The 19,635-nt window shown below is 38.8% G+C and overlaps 1 protein-coding gene across 4 annotated transcripts in view; it reads left to right on the top strand.

The window, feature by feature from the left end:
* The window catches only part of KIF6 (kinesin family member 6), a 388,886-nt gene that overhangs the window by 100,652 nt on the left and 268,599 nt on the right, over positions 1-19,635 (top strand). For all 4 annotated transcript variants that reach the window (XM_040473403.1, XM_040473402.1, XM_040473404.1 and 1 more), the window contains one exon: positions 4,772-4,901. In XM_040473403.1, the coding sequence (XP_040329337.1) occupies positions 4,772-4,901 (130 nt within the window). The remainder of the gene's footprint in view (positions 1-4,771; positions 4,902-19,635) is intronic.

The following is a 19,635-nucleotide window of genomic DNA, read 5'->3' as shown; positions in this document are numbered from 1 at the left end:
TCTCAAATCTTTACCATAAAGAGCTTCTGAGAATGTGTATTGGGGTGGGGGGGAAAAAGGGAGGTTGAAAACCACTGAACTAGAGAGTAGTCTCTTCATTAAAACGAACAGTATAACTATGTTTACAACATGTGAAACATATCCATTTATTTAGAAGACCCTGACTGGATCCCCTTCCATTTTCATGAGGCCTGCCTGCTATCGATGTTTCTCTAAGTTAAGGTCACTAACTAGACAGGGCTGCTTCTTTTCGGGATAGTATCTTCATGTGAATTATTAAAAGGCACCCCTGCCATCTGTTGGAAAATTGTTATAATATGCTAATTTTGTTAGAAGATGCTTCATTGCCCTCTGACAGAGATTTTTCATGATAAATACATAAACTCATGATGTGAATTGCACCCTCTTGAACACGGTACCATTGTACGGTGCATGGCCTGCACAGTCACATGGTGGATTTGCAAGTAGGAAAACATAGAAATCACCATGGCAACACTTGTTTGCAAAGTGAAAATGAGAAGCCAGATTCATTGCAGTAACTCCTGGAAAGTTCCTGTTCAGTAAGTTGGTGGTATTGGAATGTTGTGGAGGTAGGGTGTGGAGAGGGGACGGTTCTTTCATTGATGGCTCCCATTATTGAGAACAAGAGCTTGGCTATTGCTCTTCCTCTGTCTTCTAGCCAGTTAGAAAAAGCCTACAAATTCCAACTACTTAGCCAAGTGGAAAAGATTCTCTGTTTACAGAGAAAACACAAAGCCTGCTTCTTCCCCATCATTAAGCAGACCGAGTATACTTAGCAGAACTTTTCCACTTAGGTGTCCAAGTTAAGGCTATCAGTGACTTTTTGCTTGAAATCTAAACATTTTAGAAACATTTTGTAGGGAAAACTATTCACAGGCCCTTTCAAAAAGAATCAAATTAATAGTTTGGGGGGTTTCCATCTTGGAATTAGGATGTTTATTTAAGAAACTCTAATAAAGCCCTCTTTCAGGCCCATGAAAATTATAGTCAGAATTGAGTGGCAGACTAAGGATTCAGGGAATAGCTATTGATTTGTGAGAGAGAGAAAGAAAAGGCCGAGGAAGGAAGCAACTTGATGAGAAACTTTTGCTAATGGTTCTTGTTTCCTCCAGCTTTGAAAATGCATTCTACTAGCAGCAAAGTCTAAAACATTCTCACTCCCTGATTAGTCCACCTAGGCAGGAGTTAGTTCCCAGGGCATGGCTCGGGCTGGGCTTCTGTGAGCAAAGGCATGAGAGTGGGTGGGGCTGAGTGGACGAGTTGCCTGTCAGACTGAGTGCAAAAGGGATTTTCAGTGAAGGCAGGCAGGGCTATGAAGGAAAATACAAAGCCTCATGCCTGAGGGATTGGGCAGAAACCGGGAAAGAATCTGAGGAGAAGAACTGGCAAAGGAGATCCTGACTGGAGAGAGCAAGTTGCACCGCAGAAGATTCCAGAAGGATGCCAGAGATAGAGCCTTTTATAGGGTGGCCACAGATGAGCCCTAAGTCGAGAGAGAACCATGAAAGGAGCCAAACTAAATTGGACACCAACCTGCTATTTTATTTACTGTTCAAAATCTCCATGGGCAAGAAATCAGAGAGTTGTGAGGAAAATATAATATCAGAAAAGCATGAGAGAGATGCATAGTGATGGGTCACAAAAGACAGCTGACAGTTCTGTACAGAAAAACCGGGGGCACGTGCAAATTGCCATTTTGATCAAAGTGACAAAGCCGGGCAAGCACCTGGAAGTAAATATGGAAGTGTGATAATTCTGAAGTAGCCACGCTGGAGATCAAAGGCTCTGAATGATTTAGAAGAAAAAAGTAGCTTAGCCAAATGCCTCTGATGACATTTCACAAGCACTTCCTGTCTTATGCTTCTATTCTGTGTAAATACAATCCCAAATCAGTGACCCATTTAGGCTGTCTAACAAATGAACACTTTCAGAATTCCAACCTTGTTTGTTTTCTGCATTTCTTATTCCAGTGAAGTAATGGTGAGAGATGTATGTATGTTGAGTCCCTACCGGCACTTGGGTTTTTTTTTTTTTAATTTTTTTTTTTCAACGTCTATTTATTTTTGGTACAGAGAGAGACAGAGCATGAACGGGGGAGGGGCAGAGAGAGAGGGAGACACAGAATGGGAAACAGGCTCCAGGCTCTGAGCCATCAGCCCAGAGCCTGACGCGGGGCTCGAACTCACGGACCGCGAGATCGTGACCTGGCTGAAGTCGGACGCTTAACCGACTGCACCACCCAGGCGCCCCAACACTTGGGTTTTTTGATTTGGCAATGTCGTAAGGCCTATGGGATGGGAGTTTAGGTAGATAATACTCCCCAGTTAAGTTATTGTTGTGGCTGATGAGTGGCTTAGCTTACCCATCAGCAGCATGGGAGGTCAGGGAGGTGGGCAAGAAACTTCCCGTGAAAAGACTAGCTTTTTAAAATTCACAGTGACCTTGCCTATTAGTAGATGTAGCGCAAGAGGAACTTCAGCTGCAACCAGTAAAATGAGTAACTTTCCCCGTTGGGCACCTGGTGGAACTGGGTGGGAAGTAGAGATAAAGAAACCAGAAATCTCCACCCCACATATCTACCTTGTAGGATTATTCAAGATGAAGTCAATGGCTTTCCGCCTTGACCACACACTAGAATCACCTGGAGCTTTTACGAACTCCGATACCCAGACCGGGCCCCCAGCACACTGAAATCAAAACCTTTTAGGATGGGACCTGGCACCAGCATTTGCTGTTTTCTTTTAGTTCTACAGGTTGTTCCTATGTGTGGTCAGGGTAAGAACAACTGGGTTAAGTGAAACAATGTGGGTGCCCGGCATGCTTTTGGTGCCCAGTGAGTGTGAGCGTCCTCCTCTTTGAATAAGTTCCTGCTCTTTGTCCCTCTCCCTTTTCTGCACGTGCACGAGGTCGTGCTGTATCTGGCTTGGCCCTGCAGTGTGTATCACAGATGACTGTGCCTCAGAGTTGGGGGATTTGTTTTTATCTTCATGTTGACAAAGAACTCTCTTCGATTTTCACTTTTAATGTAGCATCTCGTCACTTGTTTCACGTTTTTATCTTCCTTCCAATGTTACTTAATTTCTTGCACCCTGAGGCCCCAGAATCTTTGGCTTCAGGAAGAATTCTGACTTCTGTGTCCCTAGTGATTGACTTTAGCTAAATCTTCTCAAGCACCCTAGAAGATCAGGGTGGCTATGAAGTTTAAGGAATAAAGAGGTTTCCTAAAAAGAGATAGAATTCATCCATTTCACTTAAAAATGCCTTCATGTTTTCCAAGCATTTTTGAACTCTTAAGCATTTTTAATAAGCTCACTTACGAGTCTTGTTGAAAAAGAAATAAAATACACTTGTTTTCATTAAGGGAAAAGATCTTTTTCCATCTTAGTTGGTATTGTTGAAGGAGACAAAAAGGAGTCCAAAACTTGGCAACAGAGTACATTATTAGTGACATATTGGTCACAGATGTGCTGGTAGAGTTACATTTTCTTCCGGCAATTAGTATTTTAAGTACCCACAAATTACATATGAAAGCCCAGATAACCTCCTTCCCAAAAGGGAAGGATGAAAAATTATGATATTTGCAAAATCTTCATTTTTAAGGTATTCTGAATATGTTATTAGAAATAGGCAAGTGACACATGTCCAAGTAAAAACACATCACTAGTAACGCTAGATGATGCCAGCCTTTACTTACTACCTTCAATTCCAAATGCCTTCAACAAGTGCAGATACACAGAGATACTTTTTGGCAATTCTTGTGAATTATAAGATTTTCTTTACTTAACAATTCTTGAAAAAAAATCAAGAAGGCAAAATTCAAGAGGCAGAAGGGAAATCTCTCTAGTAATTTTATTGCTTGAATCTGTAGGCCTTTGAAGCAGAGTATAAGGAGTTCACATTGCATTCAGTTGCAGAAAGTCCTAAAAGGACTCCAAGGAGAGTATTGATAAGCCAACTCTGGAAACAGGGTTAAGATTCACTTGGGGAGGAAATGGTGTTGGCATCCCATGAAGGCAGTTGTAATAGATGAACGTAATTCCAGACCTAAAGCTTTGACTGTAAGGATGTAATGGAATGAAAAGGTGTGTTGTTTAAAAAAAAAAAAAAAAAAGGATCAAGAAACACATTTGATGGACATGAAAATAATGACAAACTAAAACTATTATAAGACTTCTTGAGAATTTTAAAACTCACCTTGATAAGAAAACTAGACAAGGTAATAACTCCTGGAGGGATGACACACACTTCAGTCTCCATCAGTCTCCATCGTGTTTAAATTGATGAGCTAACCAGTTTGAAAGGTCATGTAAATTGAAAGTGATATAAAATTGAACAAAGGGGAAAAATTAGGAGAAGAAGAATTAGTGCGTTCCCTATGTAAGAAACTGAATTATGACATAGAAAAAATAATAGGGCCAACTTTACTGATATATAGGTAGAAGGTTATCTATTTGCATTTTTAATTTAGTAAAAATACATATGATTTAGTGATCTGATGATTGCAAAGACAGATGGCTTTAAATCAGGAGCTTGTGATATACTTTTCAGCCCCCGAACTATTTAATAGCACTGTCAAGGGAATGTCAGTGTTTGATGCGGATCCAGTACTGCCTGGTGTCTTGCGTATCGTTTGATTTTGTTAAGTTCAAGACGTAGTACTATACAGCTTTTTAAAAATAAACCCATAAGAAGACTAAACGTTCTTTTGATTCTCAAAGTATCTTGTTTTTGTTGCCTCCCATTTCCCTAGGAAAGTGACAGTGTTTGAGGACCCTGACCAGAATATTCACCTGAAAAACCTGTCTCTCCATCAGGCAGCGACAGAGGAGGAAGCTCTGAATCTGCTTTTCTTAGGAGACACCAACAGAATGATTGCAGAGGTAATGGACTCTCCTCCGTGAGCTGCTTTTTCCATATTATAAGATACAATAGAATTTTAGGGACAGTAATGACCTTAAAAATAATCTCATCCAAATCTCATGGTATAGGTTAAAAAAAAAAAAAAAGACCAGATTCAAAAAAAGAAAAGAAAAGAGAGAAAGAAAACTTAGATTCAGAGAATTGAGGAGACTTTCCTAAGGTCATTCAGGTAGTTAATGGGCGGCAACTGAAATCTCGGCTTTTTTCACTTTTATGTTTTCAATCTGATGCAAATCAGTTTGCAGATAATCGATGAAAACTCATGAAATATTTTAATTATAGGAATTTTTGCATCATTTTTGAAATTTAAAAATACACAGTTCATTATTCCTAACCTCAGATCATCCATGTGTCGGTGTATTGTTTTTATATCCATGTATTTAGGGAATTGTTACTTATAAGGCATTTAGAACAATCCACCGGACATGAGAAGTGCTCTGTGTATTTACAGCTCTTGTTGGCAGTGTCACAAACACTGCTATGGTGTGTAGTGTAAGCGTCAGTGCAATATTTTGGATATATTCACACTAAAACTTATTTATTGTTAATCACGCATTTGCACCTGTACAAATGGGTGCCTGTATTTCACCTGGGACCCCTAGGCAGGAGCCAGGACTGACTATGCTTGGTCAGAGGCCCTGACCTTAACCAGTTACTGGCCGGAGACAGAGAGTCGCAAAGCTGTCATTCAGCGATGCTGCAGTAAAGCAATGGAGTGGCCGTAGTGGTGTGGGAACAGTTCCCCAAATGAACAGCTTGCTGCTATCACTGGCACTTCTGTTTTTGGTTTTGTTTTTAACTGAAGTATAAGTAACATCCAGTGTTATATTAGTTTCAGGTGTACAACACAGTGATTTGCCAAGTCTATACAATATTCAGGGCTTGCCTCAATAAGTACAGTCACCATTGTCACCAAGCAATGTTACCACAGTGCTATTCTCTATGCTGTACTTTTCATCTCTGTCACTTACTTATTTTATAACTCTAAGTTTATGCCTCTTAATCCCCTCTGTCTACATTGTCCATCCTCCATCTCTGTCCTCTCTGGCAACCACCAGTTTGTTGTCCATATTTAAGAGTCTGGTTTTGTTTGTTTTGTGTTTTATTTTCACATATAAGTGAGATCACATAGTATTTGTCTTTCTCTGACTTATTTCGCTTAGCATGATCCCCTCTAGGTCCATCCATGTTTTCGCAAGTGGCAAAATCTCATTCTTTTTAATGACTTGAGTGATATTCCATTGCTTGTGTATACCACGTCTTCTTCATCCATTCATCTTCTGGTGGACATTTGGGTTGCTTCCATATCTTGGCTGTTATAAATAATGCTGCAGGAAACATGTATCTTTTTGAATTAGTGTTTTCATGTTCTTTAGGGAAATACTCAGTAGTGGAATTACTGGATCATATGGTAATCCTGTTTAGAATTTTTCAAGGAACCTCCATATTGTTTTTCACAGTGGCTACACCAATTTATGTTCCCACCAATAGTGCATGAAGGTTCCCTTTTCCCCATATCCTTGCTAACTACTTGTTATTTCTTGTCTTTTTAATACTAGCTATTCTGGCTAGTATGAGTTGATATCTCATTGTGATTTTGATTTCCATTTCCCTGGTGATTAGTGATGTTGAGCATTTTTTCATGTTTATTGGCCATCTGGATGTCTTATTTAAAAATATGTCTGTTCAGGTTGTCTGCTTATTTTTTAATCAGATTATTTGGGTTTTTTGGTGTTGACTTGTATAGGTTATTTATATATTTTAGATATTAATCTCTTATCAGATTTATCATTTACAAATATCTTCTCCAATTCACTAGATTGCCTTTTTGTTTTGTTGATGGTTTCTTTTGCTGTGCAAAAGCTTTTTTATTTTGGTGTAGTCCCAATAGTTTATTTTTGCTTTTGTTTCTCTGGCCTGAGAAGACATATCCATAAATATGTTGCTAAGGGCAATGTCCAAGAGATTACTGCCTGTGTTTTCTTTTAGGAGTTTTATGGTTTCAGGTCTCACATTTAGGTCTGTAATCCTTTTTGAGTTTATTTTTGTGTATGGTGTAAGAAAGGTATCCAGTTTTATCCTTTTGTGTGTACTGTCCAGTTTTCCCAGCACCATTTATTGAAGAAGAGACTGTCTTTTCCCCATTGCATAACCTTGGCACTTTCCTTTTTAAACCATGCTCCCAGAGTTCTGTGTTTTACCTTGTCTCTGATAACAGAGGTAAAGTAGGTGAAGATATTAAGCTGGCGAGGATAACTAGTCTGAGAAAATCCCTATCAAGTGACTTTTTTCTCTGCCCCATTTCTACTCTCCAGAATGTACCAACGCATGTTGCTGATACCTGTTATTGTTCTGGGCCCTTACTTTTGTTGTTTTTTACCAGTTCTGCGTGATTGCTTTTCAGTAGACTAACTTATATAAGTTGAACTTACGTACGACATGAAACACGGATTTGAGAACCCTGGAATTATTATTTCCAGTAAAAGAAAGTTTTATGTAGTTCTTAATTTCTGAATATCTTGTTTGGCTTTCCATTGTTCTGCATTTGTGTTTTGCTTCAACAGTAATTGCTCATGTGATCATCCATGATGTTCTTATTTGTCATGATAATTGAACATTAAGAAATAAAGCAGATTAAGAATTAGGGAGTATAATGGCAGAAGATTCAGCATGCCCAACTAAAGATCCTTTTCTGTACATAGTTTAATAAAGAGCAAACCTAGAGATGCAGGGTAGAGCTGAGTCCTGGCCACCAGTGGAATATGAAAGAGAGAAAAGTGGACTCATAAATGCTATTAGAAAACAAGTAGAGAAACCTGTCCCTGCCTCAATGCTAACCTTCCTCCAGAGGTGACTCATCCCTAGAGAAACCTAGGCCTTGCCCTCACAAATTATATTTCCTCGTCTTGAATGGGTCATGGAGGGCTCCTGACCATGGTTCTCTATGACCTCTATTAGCTTAAAAGCTTGGTCATTTGATATTTCAAAGTTATGTGTTAACTTTAGCTGGGTGCATACTTTCACACTATTGTTTTGTAAAGTTTTGAGGAGTTTAAGCTTCTTTGTGCCAAAGTATCTGTCATGTTCTACCACCTCACAGAATTCCAACCGTCTTTTCCTATTACTACTGAGCATCTAATAATAGTATCATAAATAGCTAAAACCTGACAAGTTTCAATCCTAATAATGCTGGTTGTACATTATTTTTTTATTCATTTTTTTTCTTTGTAAAGCCCAATTTCTTTTAAACCAAGTCTAACAGGTTTTTGGATGTTTCTCTGCTTGCTTTTGATTTTTTTCTTTGGTAGTAGCTACCATGTTACATTGAGAACCTGCTCAATAGACTTGGCATTGTTGCAGAGATTTTCTATGCATCTCTCTCTCTCTCTCTCTCTTGATATTATTTTTGATTCTTATTTTGTAAATGGAAACTGAGGCTCAAAGAGTTGAACTACTTGCCCAAAGTCTCATAACTAGCAAGTGGCAGAGCCAGGGTTCAGCTGCGAGATGACTGATTCAGCAGTTTGTGCTCTTTCCATATATTACATTTCACGATTACAATAATCATGTCAATAACATGTCAAATTTTTCAAGGGAGGATATATTTCTGAGTTACTTAAGAAGTATAGCAAGTATTTAGCACTTCAGTTTATCTCTTGAATTCATTGAAAGCAAATAAATACATCAGAGTATAAATGAAGACTAACTATCAATCCCTGGAAATACTTTATTATTTAGAGCCTCTAATAAAGTATGCTTTAGATTACAGCCTAGCCGTCAGAATGTAATTTGTCAGCACAGAACGAGCTAACCAGGATAAAAAGAACATACTAATCGTTTTTTAAAAAATGAGGTCCCCAATTTCCCATTTACATAGAGCTGTCCAGAAGTTGCCATGGTAACCAGAAAACATTTGCAAAACAGTCTGAATATGTGGGACACAAAGTGGAGCTCTCTTCCTTTTAGTGTTTTCTACCCAGAGCCAGCATTCTGAGGAAAAGCAATTAAGAGTAGTTTCATCCTCTTCTTATTCATTCAGAAATCTTCAATAATTTCTGTGATCCCACTAATGCTTTGAATAAAACCTGATCATGTCCTTAGGGTTAAGTTTTTTAAAACAGTTGAATTGCTGTGCCAAAGAGAATAAATTGTAAGAGCTCAACTGTGTGTGACCCAGGGTCAAAGCCCACCGGTAGCAAACATGACTTGATACTTCTCTGTCTTATCATTGAAATGTTTCTCTCAATTAATCAAATCTAATTGACCAAGACATTCTGCATTCGACTCTGAGGCCCTGCAGTGTCCTGTTGCTGGGACCCTTTGCTTAGACCCACCCATGGTCTAGAACACTCTGTGCCCAAGTGTGGCCTGAGGGTATCTTGCATTAGAATATCCTGTGATAGTAAAGAGACAGTTTCCTGGATCCCACTTCTGATCGATGGATTCAGAACTTCTGTGGTGGAGCCCAGGAATATGCATTTTAGCATTTCATTTTATTCCTTTTGGTTAGAACATGTACGAAATGGTATTTTAAAAAATTACACTTGTCTCTCTGTCTAGAGTAAGCTCTCTCAGGGCCAGGATCTTTCTGGATTTTCTTCATCTTTGGGTCCCTAGCACCTTGACCAGTGCCTGGCCCACAGTAAGCACCTGCAGAAATGCTTAATGAATGCAAAACCTACAAATCTAAATGTTTTAAATTAAATTAAGTTAAATTAAATAAATTAAATTAAATTATATTAAATTAAATTAAATTACATTACATTACATTTTGATTCCATTATAGTTACCACAGTGTTATATTAGTTTCAGGTGTACAATATAGTGATTCAACACCTCCATACATCACCCAGTGCTGATATGACAAGTGCACTCCTTACTCCCCATCGCCTGTTTCATCCATCACCACACTCACCTCCCCTCTGGTAACCATCAAATTCTTCTCTATAGTTAAGAGTTTGTTTCTTGGTTTGTCTCTTTCTTTTTTTTTTTCCCCTTTGCTCATTTGTTTTGTTTCTTAAATTTCACATTTGAATGCGATCATATGGTATTTGTCTTTATCTGACTAACTTATTTCACTTAGCATAATACAATCTAAGTTCCATCCATGTCATTGTAGATGGCAAGATTTCATCCTCTTTTAGGGCTGAGTAATATTCCATTGTGTGTATATACCACATCTTCATCCATTCCTCAGTCAGTGGACATTTGAGATCTCACCATAGGTTTGACTATTGTAAATAATGCTGCGGTAAACATAGGGGTGTGTGTCTTATCCCTTTGAATTAGTGTTTTTGTATTTGGGGGTAAATACCCAGTAGTGCAATTACTGGTTGATATTGTAATTCTATTTTTAACTTTTTGAGGAACCCCTGTACTGTTTTCCACAGTGGCTGCACCAGTTTGCATTCCCACCAGCAGTGCGAGAGGGTTCCCCTTTCTCCACATCCTTGCCAATACCTGTTGTTTCTTGTGTTGTTGATTTTAACTATTCTGACAGGTGTAAGGTGGTATCTCATTGTGGTTTTTGATTTGTATTTCCCTGATGAGGAGTGACGTTGGGCATCTTTTCATGTGTCTGTTGGCCAATCTGGATATCTTCTTTGGCGAAATGTCTGCTCCTGTCTTCTGACCATTTTTTAACCAGGTTATTTGTTTTGCAGTGTTGAGTTGTATCAATTCTTTATATATTTTGGATACCAGTCTTTTACTGGATACATCATTTGCCATTTTAGCATTTTAAATGTGCTTTGGCTAAACATGAAGGCAGTTTGGTTTTTCATTAACATGCTGATTGAAACCCACTCACAGAGAAGTTTTTGAGCACATCCATATTCTGCACCCTGCACATATTCAGTACCACAAAATTTGAAAGTTCCGCTAATTTGGGAGGCAAAAAAATTGTTGTAATTTATTTACCATTTGCATTTCTGTTTTTGTTTATGTCTTCTAATTGTTTTTCTCTAGCAGTGTTAGGGTAGGTCTGGTTGATTTGTTGAGTGCATGAGGGCTGGAACTTGGTCTTGTTCATATCTGTCATACCTAGAAACAAAGCCTGACATATAGTAGGTGCTCAGTAAATAATTATTGACTGAATGAACATTAAAGATAAAAATTTTTGTTTTTGTCATGCATTTAGCAAATATTTTAAAATTTTATAGATTTTCTTTTCATTGCACTTTCTTTCCTTTAATATAGCTAAGTCAATTTTTTATTTTATGGTTTCTGCTTTGGATGCCATGCTTAGAGATGCAATAGCTCACTGATAAATAACCCTACATATTAGAAAGTGTTTTGTTTTTTTTGAATTGAAATTTGATGCCCGGTAGCATCTACTTCATTATTCACACATTCACATGGAAAGGGACGGTCATCATCAGGTTGGGGTGGATCTTATCGGAGATTTCTGGGGCATGGGAATTTTACCTGAATCTTGAAAGAGGCTATCCTGAATTAACAAAATCAGGGTTCATTTTGAATCCTCCCTCTAGAAATAGCTTCCACTGGTAAAAGCTCAATTTAAATATTCATTTTAAGGAATTGTAGTGCTGCTCAGAGTGAATCATTAGACTAACACAAGCCTCTTTTACAAGTCAGTTTGGAGAAGAGAATAGTGTCTTCTCCAAAGACACTGGGGTGTCTTCTACCAAAACTTCATAGTAATGTCTGTTATGGGTTAAATTGTGTCTTTCCCCCTCCTCATTCATAGATTGAAGTCCTAACCCCTCAGTACCTCAGAATGTGACCTTCTTAATTAAGAAGTAGAGTCTTTATAGAAGCCACCAAGTTAAAATGAGGTCAAAGTGAGCCCTAATCCCATATGACTGGTGTCCTTATAAAATGAGGGAATTTGGAGACAGATACATATACATGGAAATGCTATATGAACACAAAAATGTTCATCTATAAGCCAAGGAGAGAGGCTTGGAACAGATCCCTCCCTCACAGCCCTCAGAGGGAAGAACCAACACCTTCATTTTGGATTTCTAGCCTTAAGGACTGTGAGATGATAAATTTCTGGTATTTAAGCCCCCCGGTTTGTTATACTTGGTTATGGCAACCCTGGAAAACTGATCCAGTGTCCAGATAACCTAGAATATAATTTCTCATATGATTGATACCAGGTGTAGCTCTTGACCTTGACAAGTTCAAGAGGAATAATATGCTTTAGCTAGTAGATAGCACTGGTTATGAAACTGGTTGAAGGGGACCTTTGGTGAGAACAGAACACTTTGTGCTAACATTGGGAGAGTCCAGGATCCTTTTGGTGGGTGGTGTGCTTTCTTCCCACCTGTCTTCCTTTCCTGAGTGAACCATCAGGTGAGTTCTTCCCGTCAGTGTTGATGGCCACTCTGTGGCTTCCTCACCATCACTATGCATTCCTGCCAGGCAGAGGTGAAGAGCACGAGCTTTGGAGATGATCTCCTATTCTGCTTCTGGCTCCACCTTGAGAGGTGTATGTCCTTGGCCGAGTCACTGACCCAGTGTGAACCACACTTCTAACCTGTACGATGGGCATAATGATACCTACTTTCCAGGGTTATAGTAAGAACTAAGTTAAGTGACATTTGGAAATACCCTAAAATTTTTGGCTAGCAATTACTTATTTAAAGATAAGACTATTGTCCTATTCAATTCTGTTCTTTCAGCACCTGGCAACTAGTTGGCCAGTCATTAATTAATCATTTGGTCACATTGCTGGGGAGAGGAAGATTTGGAGAGAATACCTACAATCTCAAGCCCAGAATCAAAAGTGGCCTTATGGTACACTGTGCCTGTTGGTGACTCCAGAGTACATCCCAGACATTTTGACATTTTATTTTACTAAAAAAAATTTTTAAATGTTTATTTTTGAGAGAGAGCGAGTGAGCACATGAGTGGAGGAGGGGCAGAGAGAGGGAGACACAGAATCCGAAGCAGGCTCCAGGCTCTGAGCTGTCAGCACAGAGCCCGTCACAGGGCTCGAAAGCATGAGCTGTGAGATCATGACCTGAGTGGAAATCAGACATTTAACCAGATGAGCCACCCAGGCACCCCAGCTTTGACATTTTAAAATTTGTGATACTCCATACCTTTTGGAAGAGGTTACTTTCCAAATAATCAGTCTGTCAACCTATTAGTTCTTTCTACCTGACTCTTTGCTTGAAATAAAAAACCTAGTAAGATTTATCTGAGTTGTGCTGATGTGTTTTGTAATTTCTTAGACTTTGCACATTATCAAACTTATGGAGTGACGGTGTGGCCCTGTGGAAGTGCAAACACAGCTGGGAGACAGGGCATGAGTGGAGTTGGTAGGTTTGTGCCAAGTGCAGGAACAACTGTCATTGGACACGTGACCTAATAGCATAAGGACAACACAGGAAGGACAGAGCAGCTTTACTGTGTGACTGTGTTTGTTAACAACACTAAGCCTTGATCTTGTGTGGTGTGTGTGGGAAACCAGAAGATTTGGGTAGCAGTTAGTATTCCAGGATCCTATTCCAGAAGACGATTAGAAGGACACTGAATAGGAGCGCCTGGGTGGCTCAGTCAGTTAAGTGTCTGACTCCTGATTTCAGCTCAGATCATGATCCCAGGGTTGTGGGATCAAGCCCTGCATCAAGCTCCACACTGAGTGTGGAGCCTGCTTAGAATTCTCTCTCTCTCTCTCTCTCTCTCTCTCTCTCTCTCTGCCCCTCTCCCATGCTCGTGTACTCTCTTTCTCTCCCCCTCTCTTTCCCAAATAAAAAAAATTGTTTTAAAGAGAGATATATTCATTGTATGTAATTAACAAGTTTATTCCAAGATTTTTGAGCCTGGGAAGAGCAAAATACACAGCACACAAAATACATGTTGGCCCTGCTGTTATTACAATAAGAATACTATCTTTTATTATTAGGTCTCAATAGGCAGCTAGAATACTTAGCAGATGTGTTGACAGTTCTAATCTCTTTTCTTAATCTACTGAAGGAAGGAAATTTCAATTTTGAGCACTTATATATGTCAGGCATTTCTCTCTCCTTATATTTTATATATGAGATATAGGAAGAATATATAACTTCTTAAAAATAGTGATTCTGTTATATCATGGTTTGCATTTTGCTCTCATCTAACCTGATTAGTGGTATTGCATGAACCATGAGTTTTGAGATCTAAAACATTTATTTATTAAAATAAATGAAGTGGCATAATACAGCCATTATTAGAAAGTTAAAATATACCTATTCTATATCCGTGGTTAGAGAAACACAATTTTTTTTTTTTTGGCTGTAAAAATTTAGCTCCAGAGTTTCTATTGATCTTTCAAATTCTCATTTCTGATTAAGCATAGAGAAAGAAATTTTTATTCCAGTCCCTGTTACTGAAATGCTCTAACAACAGCAACAAAATATAAAAAACAGAGGGAAAAAGAAGCCATCTTCAGTGAAACAAGGAAATAGCCATAACCTCAAACCATGAGAGAAGCTGCCAAAGATTATGAAATTTGAGTTATGGGGAGGGAGGGTGCTGAGAGCCAACACATTCATCCTCCAGCCTCAGTTAGGATAGAGTTTCCCCTTAAAGAAAGGGTCACAATTCTCCAATGCAAATCCAGTGATCTTTTGGTTACAGCGATGAGGTCTAAGAACACAGGGAAGTATGGGGGAAGGGGTAGTATTAGATAGATATTCGTTCTACACTGTGAAAGATGGATCCAGAGACGGAACCTGTAAGACAAGTCATTTTTATGGGCAGCGGTCTCAGCTCGTGGCAAGAAAGATGGTGTGTGGTGAGTGGAGTTCAGGGAGTTAGTGACTAAAATGTACCATCCCAGGCCTGTTCGGGGGGGGGAAAATGAGGAAAGTATGTATATGTTCTTTGAGCTAAGAACATAACAGATATAAAGTAAAAGTGTTCAGGGCACAAACTGGATTTGAATGCTGCACGCCCCCCACCCCCCACCCCAGACTGTTCTTTAGGAATAAGACGGATATGTTCAGAGATAAAATTGTCAGAAAGAAAACAGCTGAAGACTTACCATATATATGGAGTAGGGCGACGGGGGGGTCGGGGGGGGGGGTGGCTAAGTAACCCATATTTGAATGCTGATTATATCAGGGGGGCAGAGGAAGTGTTCTTCACAGTCTTAAATGTTACCTCGATATAGTCTTTATTAAAAAAAAAATAGCTCCAAAATATAGAAGGGATTACAAGAACAGAAGATGAAAATCAAGTTTGAGGACGCCAGAGAAGAAATGACAGAGAAAAAGAAAGCCATCGTAAAGATGAAAGTGCCATTGGAAGCAAAAAAGGAGGAAGAAGGGGAGGAGGGAGATGAGGAGGGGGGAAAGAGGGAGACATGTGGCTGAAAAATAACGAAGGATGCAAAAAGTGAGGAGAGAAAGTGCTGCCTAGAGAGAGAGATCAGCAGCGCCAGGAAGCTGCTTCACTCCGTAGGCAGGTCTCAGCCAGTGGAGGCACTGGCAGGAGATGGGAGGGCGTGAGGAGGGGAGAAGCCGGAGCATCCCCCCCCTTCCCAGTTGGGTGCCAGCTAAAAGGGGTCTGGGGAAGATGCCGCTTTTAGGACTCAGAGTCTCTGCTGTGGTATAGAAAACAAAAATAGAGAGAAGGGAGGAAATGGAACAGAGAGGAAAGAGGCCTAGGATTAGCCCCTGAGTAACAACATTTCTGCAAGAAACTGAGGTAATAACTCAGATTGCTTTTGGCTTATCTAACAAGTCAGGAATACACAAGGGGGAAACTGGCAGGATGTCAATTTTGGCTGTAGCTTTAAGCACAGAAGCTATTCTTACAGCATTTCTCGCTGATAGGTTGTTTTTTTTTTGTTGTTGTTGTTGTTTTGTTTTTTTTTTTTTCTGGCAAGCTAACTTTTGTATCCAATCCTTATAATGGTTCCAGCTAGGAGGGAGGAGACAGGGGTCTTACAAACCACCAAAAACCTTCAACAAGTACTTTTATCAGGTTGGGGTATGCCATTTGGAGTGTTGCCAGTTGTAACAGCAACTGAGATCTTCATGGCCATGGAAAGAACTGCAGAATCTTCAAAATACGGAAAAAAATATGATTGGACTATAAAGCAGAGAGAAATAATGTTTCTAATAGTAGCTTTCTGTGCTTTTAGAGTTCTTCCTTCAGCATCTCTACTGTAAATGACATTGTCCCTGAATTCCTGTCTGTTATTGATCTTGATGTCCGACCTGAAACGTTGCATTGAGAGTTATCACCATCAATCTGACGGGATAAACTTCTTTCATAAGAATAAAATTATACGAAAGTATATCTGAGTTCTGAGTTCAGTACTGATCTTGTCTGTACAGAGGATAGTGAAGGGTATTTTCAGCTTACCTATAATCTTGAGCTGTGTAATGTGTTCAGAATAGGTTTTCCCTAAAGACAAACCCTCTGAGCTGCTGTCAATTCATGAGATCATTAGACTTTTTTTTTAGCCCATAATATTGTTGTTCCAGTTCTGTGTATGGTCACATGTGGAAATTGTTAAGCCAGGCTGAATTTTAAAAGGAAAAAAGAAAAAAAAAAAGTTAAACTCAATGTAAAAGGTGAAAAATGTGCTAGATAACGGCAATAAGTTACTTGTTGCCATTGAAGAATCAATTCTGTTATGATTCTTCTCACAGTCAAGTAACAAAAAATGGGGGAGGCCGGGACAACATTTGGGGTCATATAATTTCCATTGTTCAGAGAGCAAACCTTTACTTTGGTGATTATGTGATGATAGGTCGTTCAAGGATGATAAACAGAGATGATAGTTGGACATAACTGATTGAAGATATGGGTAAAATTCCTTCTCAGTTTGCAAATGGGCCAATTTTAACATACTTAGCTTTTGATATAAATGCACTTGACTTTCATTTGTCAAATCCTGAAGAAGTGACCCGCAGAGAGGCAATCTTCTGAATTCTGACATCCAGCAGAAAAAGAGCCATCCATAATTCTGACATTTAGTTTTCCTAAAATTAAGTCACCCTAGTAGATCTTACAGGATGTGAAAAAAAAAAAAAAAACACATCAAATTGATCACAGACTTGTTAGGAGAGATATATAATAAAATATAATAGGATATCAGAAAGGTGAATCATACTTGCTAGAAAATTCTTATTATATATTCCAGGTTGCTCCAAAGCTTGCTTTTGAATTTTACACAAAACTGATGTGCCTAATCTATTTTTCTCTTTTACAAAACTACCTTGACAATATGCTGGGCCTAGAAATCCTGCAACTAGAGAAAATGATTTTGACTACTTTTCTAAAAGCCACATATCTTATAAAGAGAAAAATCAGAAAGAAAAACAAGGAGTTTAGAATTATTAATTCCAATTGAAGGTTATCTAATTGGGGATATTTTGCTGCTAAGCACTGTGTTCTGAAACAGCCTCAGGAAGAATCAAGGCAGGTGTTTTTAGTGTCACATGATCCACCACTCGGTTTGGTCAGTTCTCACTTCCAGGCTGGGTTGGTGTACCTCAAGGGTGTGGTGGGCCTCCTGATAACCCACGTGCTACGGGAGGAATTGGATACGGAATCATTTAGCCAATGCTGGGAAGGTTAGGGAATCACTTAAGGGTGAGTTTTAACCTGAAGGCTGGGGTAGCCCAGAAAACACATAGAAGTTATTATTTTCAGTCTTCAATTCAGACAGAATAAATGAGCAGAGGAAGAAATCAGTTAGGCTATCGGGTTAGAAAGTGTTATCAGACCAGGAGAATTGGAGTGGAAATCTGGATTACGGCTTCTGTGGTGCTGTTTTTGTTCTTTGCTGGTTTATTTTAAAGAATCTCAAGAGTATACATTATACACTCTGTTCAGTCTAAGAGATTTTCTTCACCAGACCTAGTCTAGTGTAGTGGAAATTCTTGTTGAGATATTTCACCCCAAAATAGGAGAGTCATTGAAAAAAAGAATTTGGTACATAGGAATGGACTATAAGATATGGCAAGAGATAACGAAGCATTCAAAGGATCCTAGAAAATGTTATATGTAATTTAAAGAGATTATTCAAATCATTGTGGGCTATATTATGTGTAGTTACTTTAAAATTGATTGAAAACATGAGATTGACTAAAAGAAAAAAATTTACCCAAAACGTAATAGTATATTATGTAAACACAAAAACCGTTTTTCACTTATCAATTTTTGGCCCTAAAATCAAAATGTTCAATCTCGAAAATAACCACACACACACACACACACACACACACACACACACACACACACACACATAACTGCCCCTTCCACACACACCCTATTGTGAAATAATGAAAAAAAAAAAAGGTGAACATTTCAATTCACAGGGAATCCTTGTTGATCTGCCAATAAGACTCTGTATAATAACAACTGCAAAAGAATATGTGTTCTGGAATCATCGAGGACCAGGCTTGGTTGTTGTGTATCTGCAGAATCCATAGGGAAGATGACTGAACAGCCTTTTGAAGACGTTCACCAGTTCTTGCCCCTATACCATCGCTTTGCAAAATTTTCTGTCAGCCTCCAAATATGTCCTGCTTTGTAGAAAATGATTCTTATGCAGTGAAATATGAGATTTTTAAACTTATGAAATAGTTTCTGAGAGTGGTAGGCCAGCCAGTGCCAGTAAATGGCTTGGAGGGCTGTAGGAGAAGGAATTTCAGTCTTCAGTGTAGGCATGTGGTGTTTTCTTGATTTGATGCTATATTATGTAAAGTGCTCTGCCAAAGCCGTTGCAAGTACCATCCACAGCCACGTTGCTGTTCCAAGCCCCTTTTGTATAGAAAGTTTGAAGTCACTATTGTCTGACAGGGTCACTTTTGAGTCACCTTTTATAATGTGTACCTTTTATAATTACATCATGCAAAGTGGGCTGGCCACCAAACACTCATCTGAGGCCTGATAGATCACATCATCACCCCTCTCTGCCCCTGTAGCAAATTTATTCATATTATGTCATAATTTTTAAAATGCTAAACATTTAAAAATCCATTTGGAAAAATCCATCATTTGGATTTTTCCAGAGTTTGAATATTAATGATCTTCTACTCTACGCACAAATGTTAAATGTCCTTTTTGAACACAATATATAGTGCCATTTGTGAATCGTCCAAGAGAATTCGTGGAGGTAATTTAATTTTGAGTAGGTTTATTTTGGAGGAGGAAGAGGACATACATTTCCCAGTCAGAAATGATAGGCAGTACTTGACCAGCAAGAGGACATTCTAGGTAAGAGAAAAGGCAGTTGAAGATGTAGAGGGTAGTGGCAGATCTCTGGAATCAGGCACAATGGGTAGGGAGACTTGAGTCGATCTTACTTTTTCAAATAATTCTAATTTTTAGACTTAAATGAATTCCATGGACTTAAAGAATTTGGGGGGAAAAAGGAGTTTGCAGATGTGGTCTTGGAATGATATGGAGATTTTTAGAAATTATGGAGCATGCCATAGAGCTTCCAGAAAGCTAGAAATGAATAAGGTCAGCAATTAAACAAGTATTTTTGAACACTATTATGCTGTATTATGTTAGGGTTACAGTGATGAAGAAGACAGCCTCAAGGAGCTCAGAATCTAGGTGGGAGGAAGAAGGAAGTGGAAAGCATTTGCTAGAGGATGTAACCTTCCCAATGGAACTTATTATGATGAATCTATAAGGGACCAGTGATCCTGGGTTTTTAGACTTTTACCCCATTAAAGAAAGCCATATACTTTCTTATTTTCCAAAAAAGAAAAT

The sequence above is a fragment of the Herpailurus yagouaroundi genome, unplaced genomic scaffold, assembly GCF_014898765.1.
Source record: "Herpailurus yagouaroundi ecotype Mexico unplaced genomic scaffold, PumYag 139, whole genome shotgun sequence".
NCBI classification, from domain to species: Eukaryota; Metazoa; Chordata; class Mammalia; order Carnivora; family Felidae; genus Herpailurus; species Herpailurus yagouaroundi.
Note: the sequence above shows the minus strand (reverse complement) of the source record. Positions and strands in the feature narration are given on the sequence as shown.